The sequence below is a fragment of the Rhinopithecus roxellana genome, chromosome 12, assembly GCF_007565055.1.
Source record: "Rhinopithecus roxellana isolate Shanxi Qingling chromosome 12, ASM756505v1, whole genome shotgun sequence".
NCBI lineage: Eukaryota > Metazoa > Chordata > Mammalia > Primates > Cercopithecidae > Rhinopithecus > Rhinopithecus roxellana.
In genome coordinates this window covers 88,625,666-88,646,906 of record NC_044560.1, presented here as the reverse complement: position 1 = coordinate 88,646,906, position 21,241 = coordinate 88,625,666, and the positions used below count along the sequence as shown (strand labels likewise).

Genomic DNA, 21,241 nt, shown 5'->3' with positions numbered 1-21,241 from the left:
ATCTCTTCGTGACCTTTCAGGGTGGAGAGCCCGACTTGCAGACTGTGGGTAAAATGGTCCTCAATGACTGGCAGAGGGGCCGGATTCCTTTCTTTGTCAAGCCACCCAATGCAGAGCCACCTGTGGCCCCCCAGGTAAGAGCAGGGTGGGCCCACCTCTGGGGAGCATGCGTCCTAACCTAGATTTGGTGTAGCTTGTGATTGCCTCTCTTCATAGAGCATGTTTTCATTCAGGTGCAGTGTCTCTTGTTTTATTATTTTTTTAAATATATAAAAATATTTTTGGGGCCAGGCACGGTGACTCACACCTGTAATCCCAGCACTTTGGGAGGCCAAGGTGGGTGGATCACAAGGTCAGGAGTTCGAGACCAACCTGACCAATATGGTGAAACCCTGTCCCTACTAAAAATACAAAAATTAACCCAGCGTGGTGGCACACGCTTGTAGTCCCAGGTACTTGGGAGGCTGAGGCAGGACAGTTGCTTGAACCTGGGAGGCAGAAGTTGCTGTGAGCCAAGATCGTGCCACTGCACTCTAGCCTGGGCCATAGAGGGAGACTCCATCTCAAAAAAATAAAAAAAACTTTTTTTTTGAGGATGAAGCACTGTTTGGGAGCCACTGCTGGCCCACGGCGATCACTCCACCCTCTCTCATTCTAGAGTGCCAGTGCCATGGCCTTGCTAGGGGGTGCATTTGGAGACTAATAAATAGACATATGAGAGAAGACCAAGCTTAGATACTAGTCTTCAGGGCCTTGGAAAAAGAGGGCTCATTAAATAATAAGTGATCTTCTGGTACCTGTATCTTTTCTTATGCTTAGAAAACAGAATCATTGCTAAGATTCATTTGTTTAAGAAACATTTATTAGCATTGACTGTGTGCCAGGCACAGGTAATATAGGAATGAAAAACAGTCCTGGCCCTCAAAAAGCCTGTGATCCAGTGAGAAAGGAGAGTGGTACTATTGATAGTTGGAGAAAGAAGTCTGATGGCTGGGGCCAGAAGCTCTCCTACTATCCCCATTCCCTCACCCTGGCAGTGGACTGCCAGAAGGCTCAACATTAACGTTTTGCCTTTCTAGTTCTAGGACCTTTTTCAGAACCCAGCCAAGTCTCTTGAAATGGTGTCTTCAAATTTTGCATCTATGCTTGCTAGTGTCGTTGGGTCCGTACAGTTCTGGTTTCCTCTTGCCTGACTCCATTCCAAGTTGCAGTGCAGCTAGGTATTTTCAGTTGAATGTATTCTGCAGCATTTGAAAGTTAGCCTGAGCCAGGCGCGGTGGCTCATGCCTGTAATCCCAGCACTTTGGGAGGCCAAGGCAGGTGGATCACTAGGTCAGGAGTTCGAGACCATCCTGGCTTACACGGTGAAACCCTGTCTCTACTAAAAATACAAAAAATTAGCTGAGTGTGGTGGCGGGCGCCTGTAGTCCCAGCTAGTCGGCACACTGAGGCAGGAGAATAGCGTGAACCCAGGAGGTGGAGCTTGCAGTGAGACGAGATCACACCACTGCATTCCAGCCTGGGTGACAGAGCAAGACTCTGTCTCAAAAAAAAAAAAAAAAAAAAAAAAGAACGCCTGAAACTGAGCTTAATTGACTTTCTTCCTTCTCCCTGCCCAAACCGTCAGACAACCAAGTAAAAGTTTCTCTCTCTCTTCATGTGTATTGCATCATTCATTCATTTGTTCATTCACCAATACATTCACTCAACAATCCCATATTGAGTGTCTCCTATTGGCCACGGACTCTTCTGGGTACTGGTGGTGCTGTGGTGAGAAACTGACAACAGCTGCACATACATTCCAGCAAGGGAGTGTGTGGTTTCTTCTGACACCAAATACATATTTTTTTTCCATACCAGTTCTGCAGTTCCAGAAACCAGGTGAGTGTCTCGACAGTTCAGTTCAGTCATGACACTAACTCCCAGAGTTAGCACAGACCCCACAAGTTAAGGACTAGGTCCCCTGCTTCAGATGGCAGCTGTGGGCTATCTACATTTATGCCCAGGTAACTACAAATTCCAGGGTTCTGGAGTTCGATAATTTGCCAGAAGGACTCCCAGAACCCAGGAAAGTGCTGTGTTTACAATTAACAGTGTATTATACAGGATGAAACTCAGTCACAGCCAATGGAAGAGGTGCACAGGGTAAGGCATGGGGAAGAGGGACAGAACTTCCGTGCCCTCCCCACACATTGATGTGTTCAGCAACCCAGAGCTTTCCAAACCCCATCATGTAGGGGTTTTTATGGTGATTTCATTACATAGACATGACTGATTAAATCTGTGGCAGTTGGTGATAGGCTTAATTTCCGGTCTCCCTTCTCACTTCTGAGCGGCTGAAAGCACCAACCATGTGGTCAACTGCTTGGTCTTTCTGGTGACCAGCGCATCCCCCATCCTGAAGCTATCAGGGGTCCATCATGAGTCACCACATTAACGTCAACTCAGGTGTGCTGGAAAGGGGCTTGTAACCAATAACAAAAGATATCCATCACTTGGGAAATTCCAAGGGTCTTAGGAGCTCTGTGCCAGGAAGTGTGGTATTTATATCACAGGGAGGCAGTAAGCAGATAAATATATAATGTCAGGAAATCTTGCGTGCTGTGAGGAAAACTAAACCAGGCGAAGGGGTTTGGGGGAGATGAGGAGTACTTTGTGTGGGGTGGCCGGGGAAGGCCTCTGAGGCAGTGGCACTTCAGCAGAGCCCTTAATATGAGACAGGAGCCATGCTAGTGTCTAGGGAGAATGTTCCAGGCAAGGGGAACAGCGCATCCAGAGCAGCTGGGGCAGGAGTGTGCTCTGTGTGTCCCGATGCTGAAAGGAGGTCACTGTGGTTGGAATGTCATGGGCCAGGGGAGGGTGTCATGGTGGATAACCATTGGAGGGTTTTGAGTTGGCAGCTGGATTCTAGGGTCATTCTGGATGTCTGTATGCCTGCTCTCTTGGGACCCTGTGTGGAAACACTGGCATTGTCTTCAGCCCTTCCTGCATATCTAGTCAGTAAGTGTAGATAAGTAGTTCAGATAATTCTTAAGAACTGTTGTAACCGTAATAGATTTGTTGCCCAGTGCACACAGCAAGTCAATACGCTGAGACACCACCAGGTTGCATCAGAGAAAGAAGTTTAATCATAGGGTCACCAAAGGAGGAGATGGGAAGAATCCTGAAATCCATCTCCACGAAGAGTTTGGGGTTAGGGTTTTTAAAGGGTTTTGGAGTAGGCTGGAGTGAGGATCATTGGTTGGATGAAGAGTGCAGGGTGAAGTCACGGGACAGGGAGATGAAGAAGCTGTGTTCTCATGCAGATCCCATTTCTCTGGGGATCTTCAAACTGGTTGCTGGAAGTAGGGATCTGAAAAAACATTGTAAGCAATCCTTTAAACAAAAACCTGATGATTCCAATGTCAGAGATCTTGCCTGTAGGAACAATGGGGATGCACATCAGTTCTTACGTAGTCTTATGACCCAAATGTCAGAAATCCTATCTGTAGGGACAGTGGGGATGCAAATGGTCAGTACCTAGTGTTCCGGTACTTTTAGCAACAAGGATATGGGCCAAAGTGCCCCCTAATTAGTGCTTAATTATAATTTCTGTCCAGAACTTGGCAGGTACTTCTTGTCAACCCTTCGGAGGCAGTTTCACTATCATGTGCCTTACTCTGTGATTCTGTTTTTCTCTTTTTGGTTGAGGGCAGAAACCCTTCAGAAACTGAAAGCCAAAAATTGCCCTTCCTAGAAAAATGTATATATAAACTTTGTGTGTGGTTTCCTGCATTTTATAGTTCTGTACTTATTTAGTGATTTGCCTGGCCACTTTTGACTTGAGAACATCACTTTAAGTTCTGTGAGTTTTTGTTGCAAGGATAAAATGATATTATACATGTGAAACACCAGTAGAAAGCTTGGCACATTTTTGTCTTTGCAGTTACTTAAAGCAGGCCAGTCATTTCAGGGTCCCCAGACTTAGTGCCTTATCACTCACAGAACTCCCCCTCCTTACCTTATACTCTTGCTTCAAGATGCCTCCTCTTTTAGTCTGTTTTGTGATGCTGTAACAGAATACTGCAGACTGGGTAATTATAATGAGCAGAAATTGTTTCGGCTCATGGTTCTGGAGGCTGGGAAGTCCAGTATCAAGGCACCAGCGACTGACTAGGGTCATCCCATCACGGAAAGTGGGAGGACAAGAGTAAGCAAGAGAAGGTCAAACTTGCTTTTATAACAAACGCACTCCTTTTTTTTTTTTTTCTGACGGATTCTTTCTCTGTTGCCCAGGCTGGAGTGCAGTGGCACGATCTCGGCTCACTGCAACCTCTGCCTCCTGGGTTCAAATGATTTTCCTGCCTCAGCCTCCTGAGTAGCTGAGATTACAGGCATATGCCACCATGCCCAGCTAATTTTTGTATTTTTAGTAGAGGTGGGGTTTCGCCATGTTGGTCAAGCTGGTCTTGAACTCCTGATCTTGTGATCCGCCCACCTTGGCCTCCCAAAGTGCTGGGATTATAGGCGTGAGCCACCACATCCGGCCAACAGACTCACTCTTAAAATAACTAACCCACCCCCAAGATCACATCAGTCTATTCATGGGGGTGGAGCCCTCATGATCTAATTACCTCTTATTAGGCCTCACCTCCCAACACTTGCTGCATTGGGCCTTAAGTTTCTGTATCAGTCCATTTTCATACTGCTATGAAGAAATACCTGTGACAGGTTCATTTATAAAGAAAAAGAGGTTTAATGGACTCACAGTTCCACATGGCTGGGGAGGCTTCACAATCATGGCGGAAGGTGAAGGAGGAACAAAGGTATGTCTTACATGGCATCAGGCAAGAGTGCGTGTGCCGGGAAAATGCCCTTTATAAAACCATCGGATCTCATGAGACTTACTCATAACAAGAGCGGCATGGGAAAGACCCACCCCCATAATTCAGTTACCTCCCACCGGGTCGTTCCCACAACACATGGGGATTATGGGAACTACAAATCAAGATGAGATTTGGACACAGCCAAACCATACCAGTTTCCAGTGTATGAATTTTGGGGGATACATTTAAATCAGAGGACCTCCTCAAATGCCTGAGTACTGTTCTAGTCTTTCACATCCAGCCTGGCCTTCATTTTTATGTAGTTGTTGTGTTGATTTTGCATGTGCTTATATCAACAATTCCCTTTGGAAGGTCTAGGGAGCCTTGCTTGTCTATGGTAAATCATTGGTTGGTTTTAATGGTTTAAATAGTCTTAGTTGGCTCATCCTATGGAACTACATATATATTCCTTTGATCCTAGTACTGGTCTCTGGGCTTAATGTACATTGGTTTAAAAATAGATCAATGAAATGACTCAAATTTGGGTGTTTTCAATACCTTCCCTTAGTCCTGAGAAGAGGACTGTTTAAGAGCAAGGTGTGAGTTCAGAAATTCCATTTTTCATTTTCTGATTCTATTTCTCTCCCCCATTTCCACCCTTTAATAGCTTCCACCCTCCCCATCTTTGGAAGTTGTCCCAGAAGCAGCCCGAAAGAATCCAGGCAAGGAAGTCACAGAAACTGCAGGTGAGGGGTCAGAATCTGTCATTAAGGAAGAAACAGAAGAGAACGGTCACTGTGATACTAACACAGAGATGCAGCAGATTCTCACACGGGTTCGGCAGAACTTTGGTAAAATCAACGTGGTGCCTCAGTTTTCTGGGGATGACCTGGTTCCTGTGGAGGTGTCAGATCTTGAGGAAGAGCTTGAGAGCTTTTCTGATGAAGAGGAGGAGGAACAGGAGCAACAAAGAGATGATGCAGAAGAGTCTTCCTCGGAGCCTGAGGAGGAACATGTGGGAAACGACACCAAAGCCGTTATTAAAGCCCTGGATGAGAAGATTGCCAAATACCAGAAGTTTCTGGACAAAGCCAAAGCCAAAAAGTTTTCAGCAGTCAGGTAATATTTTCATCTTCTCACAAATTGCAGATTATTCATTCCTTTCCCAAAACTTTGCCATGAGTACCGGAGCCATATTTTTACATGGGGTTATTGCCATTTGTTTATTTGATTAGGTTTTTTGTTTGTTTGCTTTTTGAGACGGGGTCTCGCTTTGTTGCCTAGACTGGCCTCACTCTCCTGGGCTCAAGCAGTCCTCTCATCTCAGCCTCCTACGTAGCTGGGACTACAGGTGTGCACCACCACATTTGGCTGTTATTGCCATTTTAAAAAAGTGAGCTGTAAATTTTGTAAAATTCAGCTGCCTGCAGTATGAGAAGCTTTAGAAACACCCAGGGAGTTACAAATATGTTGGATGTTCACTTCTTCCACTGGTGATAACTACATGGATAGGAGTGGGGTTTCTTGAGTCTGTGAGTTTGTCGCAGGTCTCCAGGTCAGCATGTGATTTGGGGGAGTGAGAGGAGGAATGTTACTTTGCTTTCTGTTTCAGGATATCCAAGGGACTGAGTGAAAAGATATTTGCAATACCTGAAGAACAAAGAAAAACGCTGGAAGAACATGTAGATGATACAGGTGAAGATAAATTATTTCAATCATTTAGATATAATTTGTGTCTTTAGAGTTTTGAGAAACCTAAGTTCAGTCTCCAAATTATCTCAGTCATCCACATAAATGTTTGTCATATCTGGCAGATTACTTTAAATTTACATACTGTTATGCAAATTGAATTATCCACTTTTCATTCTGCACATTTTTTAGGATTAAATTGACAATTCAGGAAACTTCCTAGAAAGGGTTCATCATTAACCTTAGAATCCAAGGGTGGGTCCACAGACAAAGAAGAGGGCGTGTTTCCTGCATTTATCCTTTCCTCCATTTGACCATCAGCTTCCACATTGAGAGCATGGCTCAGGGCATGCTGACCTGGTGGCCTCCCCTTGGCCTGCTTTACTCACCACTCTGCTCACCTGCTCTGTCCACATTGGGTGACCTCCTTCTGATACATCAAGCTTGTTCCCACCATTGGATTTATAGACAAATTTTCAGTAGAAAATTCCTGTTTGTGTATTGTTTGTATCCAGCACCTTCCAAAAAGGGAAAGAAGCGGAAGGCACAAAGGGAAGAGGAACAGGAACATTCAAATAAAGCTCCCAGGGTGCTTACATCAAAAGAAGTAAGTGTTGTAGGTCTTAAGTGTGGCCCAAGTAGAGTAAATAGAACCCCAGTTGTCAAGACCCACTGAAACAAATGGTCTAGAGCTGAATCCCAAGAACCCCAGTCCTCGTTGACCTAGTTGAGGCCAGATAAATAGGGTCGGGGCTGGCCCGCTGGATGAAAGTCCTTGAGTCCATGTCATATGTTTTAGGAGTTTCTAATCAACATCTCCACACCGGTGGACTGTCCTCTAGAGGAGTCAGTTTCTAGTCCCAAGGGAAACGATCCGATGAGCTGATCTGTTTTGGGCAGATCACTGACCTCTGTGAAGGACAGCTTTGGAGCTGAGCTGTTCAGAGCTGGAGAGGGCCTTCTGGGGAGGGGAGTGGTTAGCAGCGCTCAGTCTTGCTGCAGGGGACTTGTCAGGAGTGATGCAGAACAGATTCTCGCATTGGATAAGGGTTGGATCACATGTGGATTTGTAACTTGGAGATTCATAAGTCACAATGGAAGAGTAACCTTAGGTCTAAGGGGGAGCCCTCCCTCATTAGCACTGCTTTCAGTAGCTGTGGAAGCAGCACGGGAAATAGAACACAGAGATGAGAAGCAGAGACTCCTGTTTTGTGAATGACTTTCAGGATTTTTTTTTTTTTCCTTCATCTTTTCTTGCCATTTTTTACAGCGGAGGCGAGCAGTACGGCAGCAACGGCCGAAAAAAGTTGGTGTGCGCTACTATGAAACACACAACGTGAAAAATAGGAACAGGAACAAAAAGAAGACCAGTGACTCAGAGGGACAGAAACAGAAACGCAAAAAATTCAGACAAAATCAGTAATGTTTAAAAGGTTTTTATTAAATTGTACAAAAACATGCAATTAGAAATTGTGTTTTCTTCCTGCCCCATTGGCATTTCTAAGGCCATAATGCATTGGTTCTGAGGTTTGACAGTTGAAGCCCTTCACCAGTGCTAGGGAAATAAAGCCTCCTCACCCTTAAGGATTTCAGTGATAAGAGTCTTGAAAGTCTAGCACTTCAGGTAGACTGTGGATGAACTAAGAGGTTCATCCACAGTCACCCTGTCATATAAATGTCTGACAGAAATAGGGGATGAGGTCTACAAAATGGAAAGGGTGGTATTTCTTTTTTGTTGGTAATGAGTGATTTGGAATAGAAGCATACTGAACTGCAAATTTCAAGGACGTTAGTGTACACAGCCTGGCCTTTGAGATACAAGAAGGCTGGGTATGGAAGAAATAGGAGAAAGCTACAGTAATTTCTGCCTCAATGAGTCTGTGAAGTGGACCCACTTACTACACATACATTCCTGTCGTAGAGTCCTGGAACTAGCAGATCTCGTGGAAAGAGTTCTTTCCCATGGAAATGACAACACAGGCAGGTCATTTGAGTAGAGCCTTAAAATTCCTCAGGATACTGGATCAGGGTAAAAGCTGCCCCTTAGATTCCAGATGAGAATGTGTATGGTGTGTTCAGCTTGGGGAACACAGCTTTTCTGGGGGAACGACAGTGCTTCCATTGTGAGCCTTGAAGCTCACTGGACCCAAGACAGATGACAGATGGAAGCTCTGCTAAGGAGAGTCCCTTCTCACACCTCTTTCCGGGGAAGCTGAGCATGTTAGTGCCTTTTAGGTAATGTTACTTGTGCAGCCTAACCGAAGGGTGGAAGTTCTCCAGCTTACCACCCTAGCCCATCCTGCCTTGCCCCGAACTAAAGATTTATGTCACTCATTCAGTCTTCTGGGTCTACAAAACCAGGAGAGTGGAAGAGAAATACTAAAATGCAGTTGTCTAGCAGCCATACTCCAATCATTAGTCATTAGACCTGCATTTGGTTACCTCTTCAGTTAATTAACATCACTACTTAGGGGGGTGCAGAGTCAGGGCTTGATTTTCTGCAGGATAAGGGGAACAGATCGGTGCTGGGGGAAGAGCTGAGTTGCAGACAACTCACAAAGGCCACTGTGACTAGTATTCCTTTCTGGCAAACATTTACTTTCTCCAAAGCCATAGGGTTGACTCTGCCATCGTTTCCTAACGTAGGCAGTCTGAAACCGAGGAGGAAGGGGTTCAGTTGACTGGCAGGTGTGGATAATACATTAGAAAACCAAAGCTCCAAAATGAGTTAGAAATGCATTCAAGCAGGGATAAGAAGACATTAAATAAGGAAGGCCAGAGGCGCAGGAAGCCCAAGTTAAGGTAGAAGACGAATTGTGAACTAAAAGCTTGAGGGGCAGAGAAGCAGATTCATTTGGCCAGAAGTAAGTATTGGTATAGAGTGATGACAAGATAGCAGTTACTTTCTTAGAATTTGAGCTGGCAGATCCCAAGGCTGACTAGGAAGCCACACACTTAGACTAACAGGGCCACACCATCTTTCATTGCCCAGCCAGGAGGCTGGCTGGCAGACCTTAGGTGTTTCATGACATTGGAGCAATAGTGTGACTTCTGACAAATACCTAGGTGGTGGTTAGGGGAGGGTGTAGCTTGTTCACTCAGGAAACTAGCTTTTTATTACAAAGGGCTTATGATGATTTTATTGGCTGCCAGAGGAACATAGTAAATAACTCCCAAGTGTCTTGTTGGAAATTATCATGTGGAAATTATCACTTCTTTGGTGCAATAATGCCTTCCAGTTGGGCCTGAAAAACGAAAACAAACTCCATTAATACTTGAAACTTGCAGCCTGATACAAATAGCTAAGAGGTGATAAAAGTCTGGGAAGAATAATCCAAATGCTGTCACTCCAAGCGTTCTTTTTCCCCTTGATCCCCAAATCCATATTTTCTAGATTAGCTAATTTCTGGCTTGGCATACAGTCTTAGTACATGAGGAGATGCCAGAGCTGTCCTGGTTTCCACACAATAATGGCTCCGGGTATGATATAAAGCATTGACAAGGATATTGAATGCATTGTTGTAAGGGCTTTTCATGGCTCAGATTTCAGGCCAGAATATGTCTGCTAAGTTAAATATTTGGCTCTCTGGCCGGGCACAGTGGCTCATGCCTGTAATCCCAGCACCTTGGGAGGCTGAGGCAGGCGGATCACGAAGTCAGGAGATTGAGACCATCCTGGCTAACATGGTGAAACCCCGTCTCTACTAAAAATACAAAACTTAGCTGGGCGTGGTGGCAGGCGTCTGTAGTCCCAGCTACTCCAGAGGCTGAGGCAGGAGAATAGCATGAACCCGAAAGGAGGGGCTTGCAGTGAGCCGAGATCACACCACTGCACTCCAGCCTGGGTGACAGAGTGAGACTCCATCTCAAAAAAAAAAAAAAAAAATGGCTCTCTTGTTTAAGATCCTGGGAGTTCTGCTGGGACCAGAGGTTTGAGAAACTGGGAAAATTTTCAGCCACTGAGACAACTGGACACCTAATTAGAGAAATGCTGCCAGTGAATACAGAGCTGTCCCTTTTTTTGGGGGGGGGTGCAGGTGGGGAACGGAGTTTTGCTCTTGTCACCCAGGTTGGAGCGTGATGGCATGATCTCGGTTCACTACAACCTCTGCTTCCCGGGTTCAAGTGATTCTCCTGCCTCAGCCTCCTGAGTAGCTGGGATTATAGGCGCACATCACCACGCCCAGCTACTTTTCGTATTTTTAGTAGAAATGGGGTTTCACCATGTTGGCCAGGCTGGTCTCAAACTCCTGACCTCAGGTGATCCACCCACCTCGGCCTCCTGAAGTGCTGGGATTACACGTGTGAGCCACCGCACCCCGCCAGAGCTGTCCCTCTTTACGTAAAGCTTAAGACACTTGGGAGTTATTTACTATGTTCCTCTGGCAGCCAATAAAATAATACTGGACAGATCTGTAGGTAGGTCTAGCCTGGGGACAGCAAAGCTGCTTTATTTGCAATTGCAGTTTTGAGCCAATAAAAACAGCTCACTTTCTGTGTTACACGCCTGTAATTCCAGCACTCTGAGAGGCCAAGGTGGGCGGATCACGTGAGATCAGGAGTTCATGACCAGCCTGACCAACATGGTGAAACCCTATCTCTATTCAAAATACAGAAATTTGCTGGGCATGCTGGCACATGTCTGTAATCCCAACTACTTGGGAGGCTGAGGTAGGAGAATGCTTGAACATGGGAGGTAGAGGTTGCAGTGAGCCAAGATTGCACTCCAGCCTGGGCAACAAGAGCGAAGCTCCATCTCAAAAAAAAAAAAAAAAAAAAGGCTGGACACGGTGGCTCATACCTGTAATCCCAGCACTTTTGGGAGGCTGTGGCAGGTGGATCACCTGAGGTCAGGTGTTCGAGACCAGCCTGGCCAACATGGTGAAACCCCATCTCTACTAAAAATACAAAAAATTAGCCAGGCATGGTGGTGGGCGCCTGTAATCCCAGCTACTTGGGAGGCTGAGGCAGGAGAATTGCTTCAACCCGGGAGGCAGAGGTTGCAATGAGTCGAGATCATGCCACTGCACTCCAGCCTGGGCAACAAGAGCAAAACTCTGTCTCAAAAAAAAAAAAAAAAAAAAAAAATTTAAAATGCCCACTTCTAAAGAATCTTTCAACCTGGAGATTACAAGATTGCTTTTAAATGTTAGAAATATGGTAAGGTATTTGGTTTGCTCTTGTTGCTAATCCAGGAAGAACTGGGGAACTCAGGCTTGTGAAAAAGGAATATGGCAGTTAAGGAAAGCAGCCTCAGAGGCTGCTAAGGAAACAGATTCATCTATGGCTGTGAAAGTTTCTTGCTTTTCTTTTTGTTTAACTTTTCAGCAACAAGAAAAGTTCCAGTAGTGGTTAATAGAAAGCCTTCTTTATTGCAAATGGCCAGTCCTGCTGGTGTGTAGACCTAACAAGCCTGCCAATGTCAAGACCATAAGGTTTCTATCTGAGTCTAGGGAGGAGAGGGAAATCCATCCAGGGTCCTTTGGCCAGGGCCGTGGGAGAAAGCCACTAAATGTCAGTAGGCCATCTCTCCAGAACAGTGATGCTCAAACTTCTGCAAACATTAGAATCACCTGAGACCTTGTTAAAGCACATTGCTGAACCCCAACCCCAAATTTTCTGATTCGGTAGATCTGGGGTGGGTCCAGTAATTTGTCTTGCTTCATTTGCCAGGTGAGGATGATGCTGGTCTGGGGCCTACCTTTTGAGAACCTTTGGACCAAACAGCTGGGAGGTGCAGTGCCGGTAGCATGGCCTCCTGCCCAGCTGTGTCCAGCAGCCCCCTCCCTCCCATGACCTCAGCTAGATAAAAGACCACTGCTGGCACTGGGCTTCGAGGAAGAGCACCTATGCCTGGGTTCCCCGACCACGTTCCTGGGGAAGGTTTCTGATTTGAAATGGTTCTTCCTCTCAAAGGGCCCTGCTGCTCACTGGTTCTGACTTCTTCCCTGGTTATGCCCTAAAACAGTGCCTCAGAGGAGACAGCCATGGGACAGCACTACCATGCAAGCCAGCTGGAGCCCTGCTCTCCCCCAACATACCAGCTTCCAGGGGAACGGAGTTTCACTTTTTGCCATATCCACCTCTTCCTTGAGGATGGGCAACTTTTTTCCAGGGGGAAGAATCCTCCACTGGAGAGCCAGGCTGAGGCGCCTCAGAGATTTGGAGTTTAGCATAGAGACCCCCTCTGGAGCCCTCCCCTTCTCCCACCACCAAAGTCAGCTTCCTTTATTCTTTGGCAGTGCATGTGGACAAACATTTAAAAGCCATGGAAAAGGAACCGAATGCCTGGCCCGTGGGGCTGGGTCTCGGGGCGGTGGGCACCTCCACCCCAGCCTGCGCATTGATTACCTTTAGCTGCTGATTCGTCCGCTTTAGGAACTGAATCTCCTCATTGTGCTTCTTCTCCTCCACCTGCCGCCTCTCGCTCTCCCGCTTCTCGGTGGCTTCACATTTTGCCTTCTGCTCGTTCACTTGCCTCTCCAGGTCTCTCTTTTCCGTCTCCAATTCTGCAATCTGAGGAGAGAATGACCAGTCATCCTGGGATGTCGCCAGGTGAATGGAATGGTGTGAGCCTGGGTGGAAGGGACATGGGACATAAGACATTGCCAGGGTATATACTGCCACCCGGTGGGAGGTCAGTGCCTGGCACGGAGCGTCCACAGTGGAGACAACTCTGCCAAGACCACCAGGCTGGCCATCATACTCAACCAGGGGTCCCTCACTGAGGTGATGCAGGTCCAAGTGTCGTGACTGTCAGGAGAGCACCTTAGGAGGCCAGAATGTAGTGCTGGAATGATAAGCACGTAGCCCTGAGGTTTACAGAAGAGACGGGGCCAAGGGTCACGGTAAACCCCACTCACTTTCCTCTCCATGTCTGACTTCCCCTGCTCAGCCTGCAGTGCCTTCCTCATGCCAAACGCCACGCTGCTCTCGTACAAGGTCTGGTAGGCAGCGATGGTCATGCGGATCTCGTCCCGGACTCGCAGCAGCAGCAGCCCCCTCTCCGCACAGTTGATGGTGACCTCCCGGATCAACTCATCTTCCAATGCACACACACCATGAGATCAGACAGGGCGTGGGGAGGGGGCTTGCACTATGTCTACTGCAAACACCCTTCCTCTTGGGAAGGACATTAGGGTGTTCTCGCTTGGAGACAAAGTACAAAGCCTCAGAGAAGGGCCTCAGGGAGGCTGCCTTCAGTGGCCCAAAGAGCCTTGCCATACAGTGACTCCTCTGAACTTGGCACTTGTGAGTAGCACAGAGTCAGCAAACCTGGGTCGTCCAGGGCAAAGGAAACAAGAGGCTCTGGTTTGTTTACAGCACTGGGTCCCCTCCCTTCTGGCCTTTGGTAAAAACTGGTTACTATTCGAAAAAACCTGACTTTTTCTGTTTAAAGATGGCAGCTGTTTTAAAGCAGCTGGGACATCCTGCGTGCCCCCTTGGCTGCATTGGTTTGAGGCTGGAAACGGCAACGTCTAGAGCTTGCCCGCCTATCTCCCCATAAATGCTGACCTGGAGGGCGAAGCGTAACAACACACGGATGGGGGAGCCTGCTAAACCCTGCAGCTGCCTGAGAGTTTGAAGGTGGTTTGCAGATCGGCATCCATAAGAGCCAGTGAGACTGGGCTGGGGGACAGCCATTTGACACCAGCACTCAAGGAGGTGCATCTTAAATCTCTCGTGTCTGTCGGTTAACAACAAATCACAATATTTTTCTGGACCAAGGGCCAAATATTCATGGATGGATGGATGTAAATACCGAACATTAATCTTTCTGACTAAAAAATTAGCACATGCTTATTATAGAAATCTTTGGAAAAACAGATAGAAGTTCTTGTTTTACTCCAAACATCTGCTAAGGGGTGAGGAACTCAAGTTGCCAAGAATACAGTGGCTGGCAGCTGGAGGACTTGTAGAAGAGGTGGGGCTGGTGTAGGGAAAAGAGAGAGAGATCAGACTGTTACTGTGTCTATGTAGAAAAGAAAAGCATAAGAAACTCCATTTTGACCTGTACCCTGAACAATTGCTTTGCCCTGCGATGCTGTTAATCTGTAACTCTGCCCCAACCTTGAGCTCACAGAAACATGTGTTGTATGGAATCAAGGTTTAAGGGATGTAGGGCTGTGTAGGATATGCCTTGTTAACGAAATGTTTACAGGCAGTATGCTTGGTAAAAGTCATCACCATTCTCCATTCTCGATAAATAGGGGCACAATGCGCTACGGAAAGCTGTGCAGGGAGGTCCAGGGCAGGGACCTCTGCCCTGGAAAGCCGGATGTTGTCCAAGGTTTCTCCCCATGTGATAGCCTGAAATACGGCCTCATGGGATGGGAAAGACCTGACTGTCCCTCAACCCAACACCCGTGAAGGGTCTGTGCTGTGGAGGATTAGTAAAAGAGGAAGGCCTCTTGCCGTTGAGATAAGACAAAAGCCTCTGTCTCCTGCCTGCCCCTGGGAATTGAATGTCTCGGTGTAAAACCCGATTGTACATTTGTTCTATTCTGAGATAGGAGAAAAATCGCCCTGTGGTGGGAGGCAAGACATGTTGGCCACAACACTGATCTATTACTCTTTAGATGTTTGGGTGGAGAGAAGCATAAATCTGGCCTACGTGCACATCCAGGCATAGTACCTTCCCTTGAACTTATTTGTGACACAGATTCCTTTGCTCACATGTTTTCTTGCTGGCCTTCTCCCCACTATCACCCTGTTCTCCTGCCGCATTCCTCTTGCTGAGATAGTGAAAATAGTAATCAATAAATACTGAGGAAACTCAGAGACCGGTGCTGGTGCGGTTCCTCCGTATGCTGAGCACTGCTCCCCTGGGCCCACTTTTCTTTCTCTATACTTTGTCTCAGTGTCTTATTTCTTTTCTCAGTCTCTTGTCCTGCCTGACGAGAGATACCCACAGGTGTGGAGGGGCTGACCCCCTTCAACTGGGAAGGGAAAGAGGGCAGTTAGCTGTTGCTGGGTGGGTCAGGCAGGGGGAGAAAAGGGGATTCCAGTATGAGATGGGCTCCAGCTCTAGGGTGCTCAGGCCTGGATCTGTGCTGAAGGTGAAGGGAAGGGAGCAGTAGGGTGTGTAGTGTCCATCCCTCACCTGGCTCACTCACCAAAACACTGTGAGTAGAGTTCCCTGCGGACAGGGCAGATGCCTGTTTCCCTGGCCTGCCGCTGCTGCAGCTTTAAGTCTAACTGCTCCTGGAGGTGCACCACGTCCATCCTGGTGCTGGGGGTGCTGGACACCTGCTGGATCCATAGCTGCGTGTCTTCCACCCACTCCCTGTGGCAGACACAGCAAGACTGAGCAAAACCCATTGACTCGAGGGTCCCCAGCACATGAGCAGAGAGGGCCCTTTGAACCCTCTGCCTGAGCAGCAGTGAGGGGCAGCTTTGCCACCAACCCAGAAACCTCCATCCCTTGGGATGTGAGGTTCCAAAGCCACACCCGCTATGCTGCCTCCATAGGGACCTCGGGAATGGGTAGGTGGTGGACAATTTCCACCACGGCAACGGGCCTCTGTGAAATAATTCCCCACCATTTCAGATCTTACCCTCCTAACATGTTGAAGACCGATTTATGGTTGTTGCTTGATCTGAACAGTAGGAACTACCCACCAACTTATGGGGTGGGAAACACAGGACATCATGAACCTTGTGTAAGTGAGAAAGAGGCAGATGTGTGTATCAGGGGCGGGGAGGTTCGTGAAGGTGTGTGCCTGTGTAGGCCCCCACAGTGAACCTTGTGGCAGAGATGGCCAGGATGTGGAATCACACGGAGGAAGTTTGAAGTGCCATGGGGGAAAGGATTTCTGCATCATTGGTGGGAGGGAATCAACTGAAAAGTTATCCCCATCCTTTGACCTCCACCTCAGAGGAGATGACAGTCTCTCTTTCACTGTTTTCCCTTTTCCTCATAGCCTTACAAACTGTGCTGTCAACTTATTACATAAAAATAGATGAAAAGGCATGTTGCTGCAGAAGAAAAAAGCAAGAAGAGGAGATCATGTTGGACAGGGGTGCTCTGCTATAGTGAATTCTCAAGGAGAGCCTCCTGGAAGAAATGACATCTGAGAAAGACCTGAGTGAAGAAATGAAAGGAACCAGGAGAATATCAAGGGAAGAACATCTTTGGCAGTGAAAACACCAGCTGTCAGGGCCCTGTGATGGGAGAGTGAATGAGGCATTTCAGAAATAGCAAGTGAGGGCCGGGCGCGGTGACTCACGCCTGTAATCCCAGCACTTTGGGAGGCCAAGCTGGGCAGATCATGAGGTCAGGAGATCAAGACCATCCTGGCTAACACGGTGAAACCCCGTCTCTACTAAAAATACAAAAAACTAGCCGGGCTTGGTGGCGGGCACCTGTAGTCCCAGCTACTCGAGAGGCTGAGGCAGGAGAATGGCATGACCCCGGAGGCAGAGCTTGCAGTGAGCCAAGATCGCGCCATTGCACTCCAGCCTGGGCAACAGAGTGAGACTCTGACTCAAAAAAAAAAAAAAAAAAAAAAGAAATAGCAAGTGAGGCCCCTGTGGATTCAGCACAGTGAACAAGAAACAGAATAACAGGAGATAAGGTCAGGGATATATCATAGGCTAGATCATGCCACATCTTCCAGGCCATTGTAAGGACTTTTGATTTTAGTCTGAGATGGGAAGCCATGAAAGAGTTTTGGGCAGAGACTGGCATGATCTGACTTATGACTTAGGGGCTGTATGGAGGATAGATTTTAGGAGCAGAGTGGAAGCAGTGTTTTCAGACAGGAGACCATTGCAGCAGTGCGAGTGGCCACCAGTGACGAGAAGCAAGATGATATGATGGAAGCAGAGGTGGTGAAAAGTGGTTGGATTTGGGAAAGAATTTGAAGGTGGAGCCAAAAGAATGTGATGAAGGATAGTACACATGCTGTGAGAGTGACCAAAAGGAATGAAAGGTGGTTTGAGTCCCTAGTAAAAAGTTCTCAGAAGACGGGGGATGAGCAGACTGGGGGAGGAAGAAATTGCGATTTAGTTTGAATATGTTGAGTTTGAGATGTCTATTAGATATCTTCATGAAGATAATGAGGAAGTAGAAGACTATATGGGCCTGGAGTTTAGTGGAGAGGACAGGGCTGGAAATACACATTTGGGAGCACATAGGTGGTATCTAAAGCCATGAGATTGGGTGACAGCATGCAGGAAACAAGGGTAGATTGAGAAGAGGTCTCCCACCAGCGTGCCAGGATCCAGCCATATGTAAGTTCTAGGAGCTCTGTGATACTGAGAGAAAACCCCAGCCAGGAACAGAGGCAGAGTGCCTCCTCCCACACTCCCAAAATCCACGATGCAAAGCCTAGGCCTTCTCCCAGCCACTGCTCCTACTTTCTTACCTTGGGGGTAGTATGGCATTCAAGATTTCTTCTGCCTGCTTTGTAGGATCTGGGACACAGGGAGCTGAGGGGAGGTTGGTCTTGGGTAGCTGTGGGGCTGAACCTGAAGGTCCAGGCTGCTGGGGGCTGACTTTCAGTAGCCGAGCCTGAGATGAAGGCACAGGTGAGGGCAGGAAATGGTTCAGGAGCTCAGCTCCACACATCCCCAACCTGTAGATCGCTCCAGGTCTTCTGCACAGTTCTCCCCTCTTCCTAGCCTACTTTGGGTCGGTCTTCTCAGCAGAAATTATGTCACAGAGCTGAAGGAGGCCATTAAGTCTGGTCCCAACTCAATGCTTGAACAAGTGTTGCTGGCATATGTGCTCAGGCATGGGCTTTCACATCTCTGGTGATGGGGAAATCACTACCTCATCTATTCTTGGATCCGGGTACCATGAAGAAGAGTGAGCCCCATCCATCTCCCTGTGATCTCCTTCCCCATCCTAAATCTGCCCTCTGGGGTCACACCCAACATCTGGGCTTCCTATACAATCCTCTCACCCTCCTTCTCCGACTTCCCAATTCCTTTTACTCCCAGTCGCTGCAATCCCTGTCCCTTGAGATTGCTGACCCTCAGTGAGGGAACGTGTCTTTTCCCATTGGAGTTTCGAGGCTTTGTCCCCTGAGCCCCCGTCCTCACCTTGGGGCTCCGTTTCTCCGTGTTCCGGCTCACCAGTACAGGGGTGTCATACTTGAGCAAAGAATCTGCGGGGGGAATCATGGCGGCGGCGAGTAGCAGCCCAGCAGCTGCCGTGTCCAGTGTGGGCCTTGTTTGCCGTCACCATGGAAACCGCCCCTCACTCCCGCCCCCGCGCTTCTTGGCCTGGGCGGAGCTTCGAAGTGGGGCGGGGCCAACAACCGACGAGTTTCATTCTGTGCCTCCTGGGCGGAAACCTCTTGTTCCTGGCTTCTTAGGCCTTCTGCTCACCGGTTCGTCCCTGTACTCTTGGAAGCAAGGAAAACGCTGGTTCGAGTCCCTGCGCTGCGTCTAGCTCGCGATTTGAATGAAGTGGGCAGATCACCTTTGCCGTGCCCCAATTTTGTCACCTGAAAAACAGGAGTCATCTCCTGACTCCTCAAGAAGGATTAAGGGACAATTCCCAAAGGAAGTCATCTGGAGTTCCTAGGTTTTTTGAAGGGTTTTTTTGTTGTTGTTGTTCCCAAAATGTGTTTATTGAGATTGTTTCCCACTCATCTTGATTCAGGGTGCTTTTAGTGCTGCTTCCTCCTGAAGGAACATCCTTCTGTATGCCTTTCTCGTAGGCTGGCAGAGGACAGTGGAGCAGCCAACACACAAAACTGCCGTTTGTGCATGGCTAAAGACTGGTGATTTTATAGCATCCTGGGCATTTCACACCCATGAAGTAGGAATTGGGGCTCCGCACCAGGCGTTTCTTTTTGTGTTTCCTCTTCTCTTCTGGGGAAGGATGAAGGAGATCCTTTGCAAGAGGCATGTTCTCATGGGTAGGTCGTTACCGCCAGAAAGGGCTTGTTTTGTTTTTTAAATTGAGACGGAGTCTGGCTCTGTTGCCCAGGCTGAAGTGCAGTGGAGTGATCTTGGCTCACTGCAACCTCCACCTCCCAGGTTCAAACGATTCTTCTAAGGCCGGGTGCGGTGGCTCAAGCCTGTAATCCCAGCACTTTGGGAGGCCGAGACGGGCGGATCACGAGGTCAGGAGATCGAGACCATCCTGGCAAACACGGTGAAACCCCGTCTCTACTAAAAAATATTAAAAAACTAGCCGGGTGAGGTGGCGGGCGTCTGTAGTCCCAGCTACTTGGGAGGCTGAGGCGGGAGAATGGCGTAAACCCGGGAGGCGGAGCTTGCAGTGAGCTGAGATCCGGCCACTGCACTCCAGCCTGGGCGACAGAGCGAGACTCTGCCTCAAAAAAAAAAAAAAAAAAAAAACAAAAAAACGATTCTTCTGCTTCAGCCTCCCGAGTAGCTGGGATTACAGGTGCCTGCCACCACATCTGGCTAATTTTTGTGTTTTTAGTAGAGATGGGGTTTCACCACGTTGGCCAGGCTGGTCTCGAACTCCTGACCTTGTGATCCGCCTGCCTCGGTCTCCCAAAGTGCTGGGATTACAGGCGTGAGCCACCGCGCCTGGCCCGAAGTATTTTTCTAATTAAAGGAGAAATGAGAATGTAGGAGCCAATGGGAAACTTCCCCTTTGCCCCCTGAAGAGTCGCTCAAAAATCAATTCACAAAAGGCAGATTAATTGGAGAAAAGGCATACGAATGTATTTAAAGTGTATACACGGGGAGAATCACAGCGTGATTATCCACCCCAAAAAGAGTTCAGAAGCTTATATACCCTCCTGGTAAAACAGACTTATGAGGGTGGGAGAAGGAGGAATTCTGCTCAGGGATTACTAGGCAGAATGAATTAATAAGGGAACAGAGATACATTTGTAAATAGTTTTTTGTTGTTTTTTTGTTTTGGTTTGGTTTTTTTGAAGACAAAAAACCTGTAGCCCTGGCTGGAGTGCAGTGGTGCCATCACGGCTCACTGCAGCCTTCAACTCCTGGGCTCAAGCGATCCTCCTGTCTCTGCTGGGACCACAGGCACGAGCCACCATCCCCTGCCAAATTTAATTTTTGTAGAGACAGAGTCTTGCTATGTTGGGCAAGTTGGTCTGGAACTCCTGGCTTCAAGCGATTTTCCTGCCTTGGCCTCCCAAAGCGCCGTAATTACAGGCTGCAGCCTCCGTGCTCGGCTGTAAACAGCTACTTTTGACAGTATAAGGGTCTCGGGTCAGGTGTGATTACATTCTTGGGAGGAGAAGAAAGAAACAATTTTTCCTTTTGGTAGTCTGTATTTTAGGCAGATAAAGACCTGCGCTTTGGGGGAGACGGTGGGCACCGGGAAGGAACATTGAGGCTTCTTCAGTTCAGCATGTCAGTGCGCCATATTTTGGGGTTTCGATTTCTGAGCCCCAACAGCATTGCAGAAAGTTCAGGAAACAGAAGAGGAAAAGCTAATGATTTGCCCATGGGTTATCATCTCTGATTGCATTTCCATTTCTTCCTTCCTTCTATTTCCAAATGTAAATGTAATTATAGTTTGCGCACAATTTTGTATCCTGCTTTGTCGTTAACAAGTCAGGGTTTTTAAAGTTTGTAAATGGTTTACTAATGGCCACATAACACCCATTAATTTGGCTAACTTCCCTACTGCTGGGTATTTACATTGTTTCCACGTTTTGTAATTACTAATAATGTGGCAACAAACAGTCTTGAGAGGTTTGCTTTTTCCCAGTTTTTTGTTGTTGTTGTTTATTTGTTTTTGAGACATCTCGCTCTGTCGCCCAGGCTGGAGTGCAGTGGTGCAATCC

General features: G+C 47.6%; 2 protein-coding genes and 1 pseudogene across 2 annotated transcripts in view; 1 reads left to right on the top strand and 2 right to left on the bottom strand.

Moving 5' to 3' along the window:
- Window positions 1-7,957, top strand: part of GNL2 (G protein nucleolar 2) — a 30,209-nt gene extending 22,252 nt beyond the window's left edge. Inside the window, exons 12-16 of the mRNA XM_010352671.2 lie at window positions 21-134; window positions 5,473-5,924; window positions 6,418-6,500; window positions 7,010-7,101; window positions 7,765-7,957. Coding sequence (XP_010350973.2) covers window positions 21-134; window positions 5,473-5,924; window positions 6,418-6,500; window positions 7,010-7,101; window positions 7,765-7,917 — 894 coding nt within the window. The 3' untranslated portion in view covers window positions 7,918-7,957. The remainder of the gene's footprint in view (window positions 1-20; window positions 135-5,472; window positions 5,925-6,417; window positions 6,501-7,009; window positions 7,102-7,764) is intronic.
- On the bottom strand, window positions 7,915-18,697 carry DNALI1 (dynein axonemal light intermediate chain 1). The gene is made up of 6 exons (XM_010352672.2): window positions 18,543-18,697; window positions 17,864-18,009; window positions 15,611-15,780; window positions 13,358-13,536; window positions 12,846-13,010; window positions 7,915-9,739 (listed from the first exon to the last, which is right to left on the bottom strand). Exons 1-6 carry the CDS (start codon window positions 18,621-18,623, stop codon window positions 9,704-9,706), a joined length of 777 nt encoding a protein of 258 aa, XP_010350974.2. The 5' UTR covers window positions 18,624-18,697; the 3' UTR covers window positions 7,915-9,703.
- Window positions 18,698-19,114: 417 nt separating this feature from the next.
- Window positions 19,115-19,362, bottom strand: LOC115892276 (annotated as a pseudogene).
- Window positions 19,363-21,241: the final 1,879 nt, after the last annotated feature.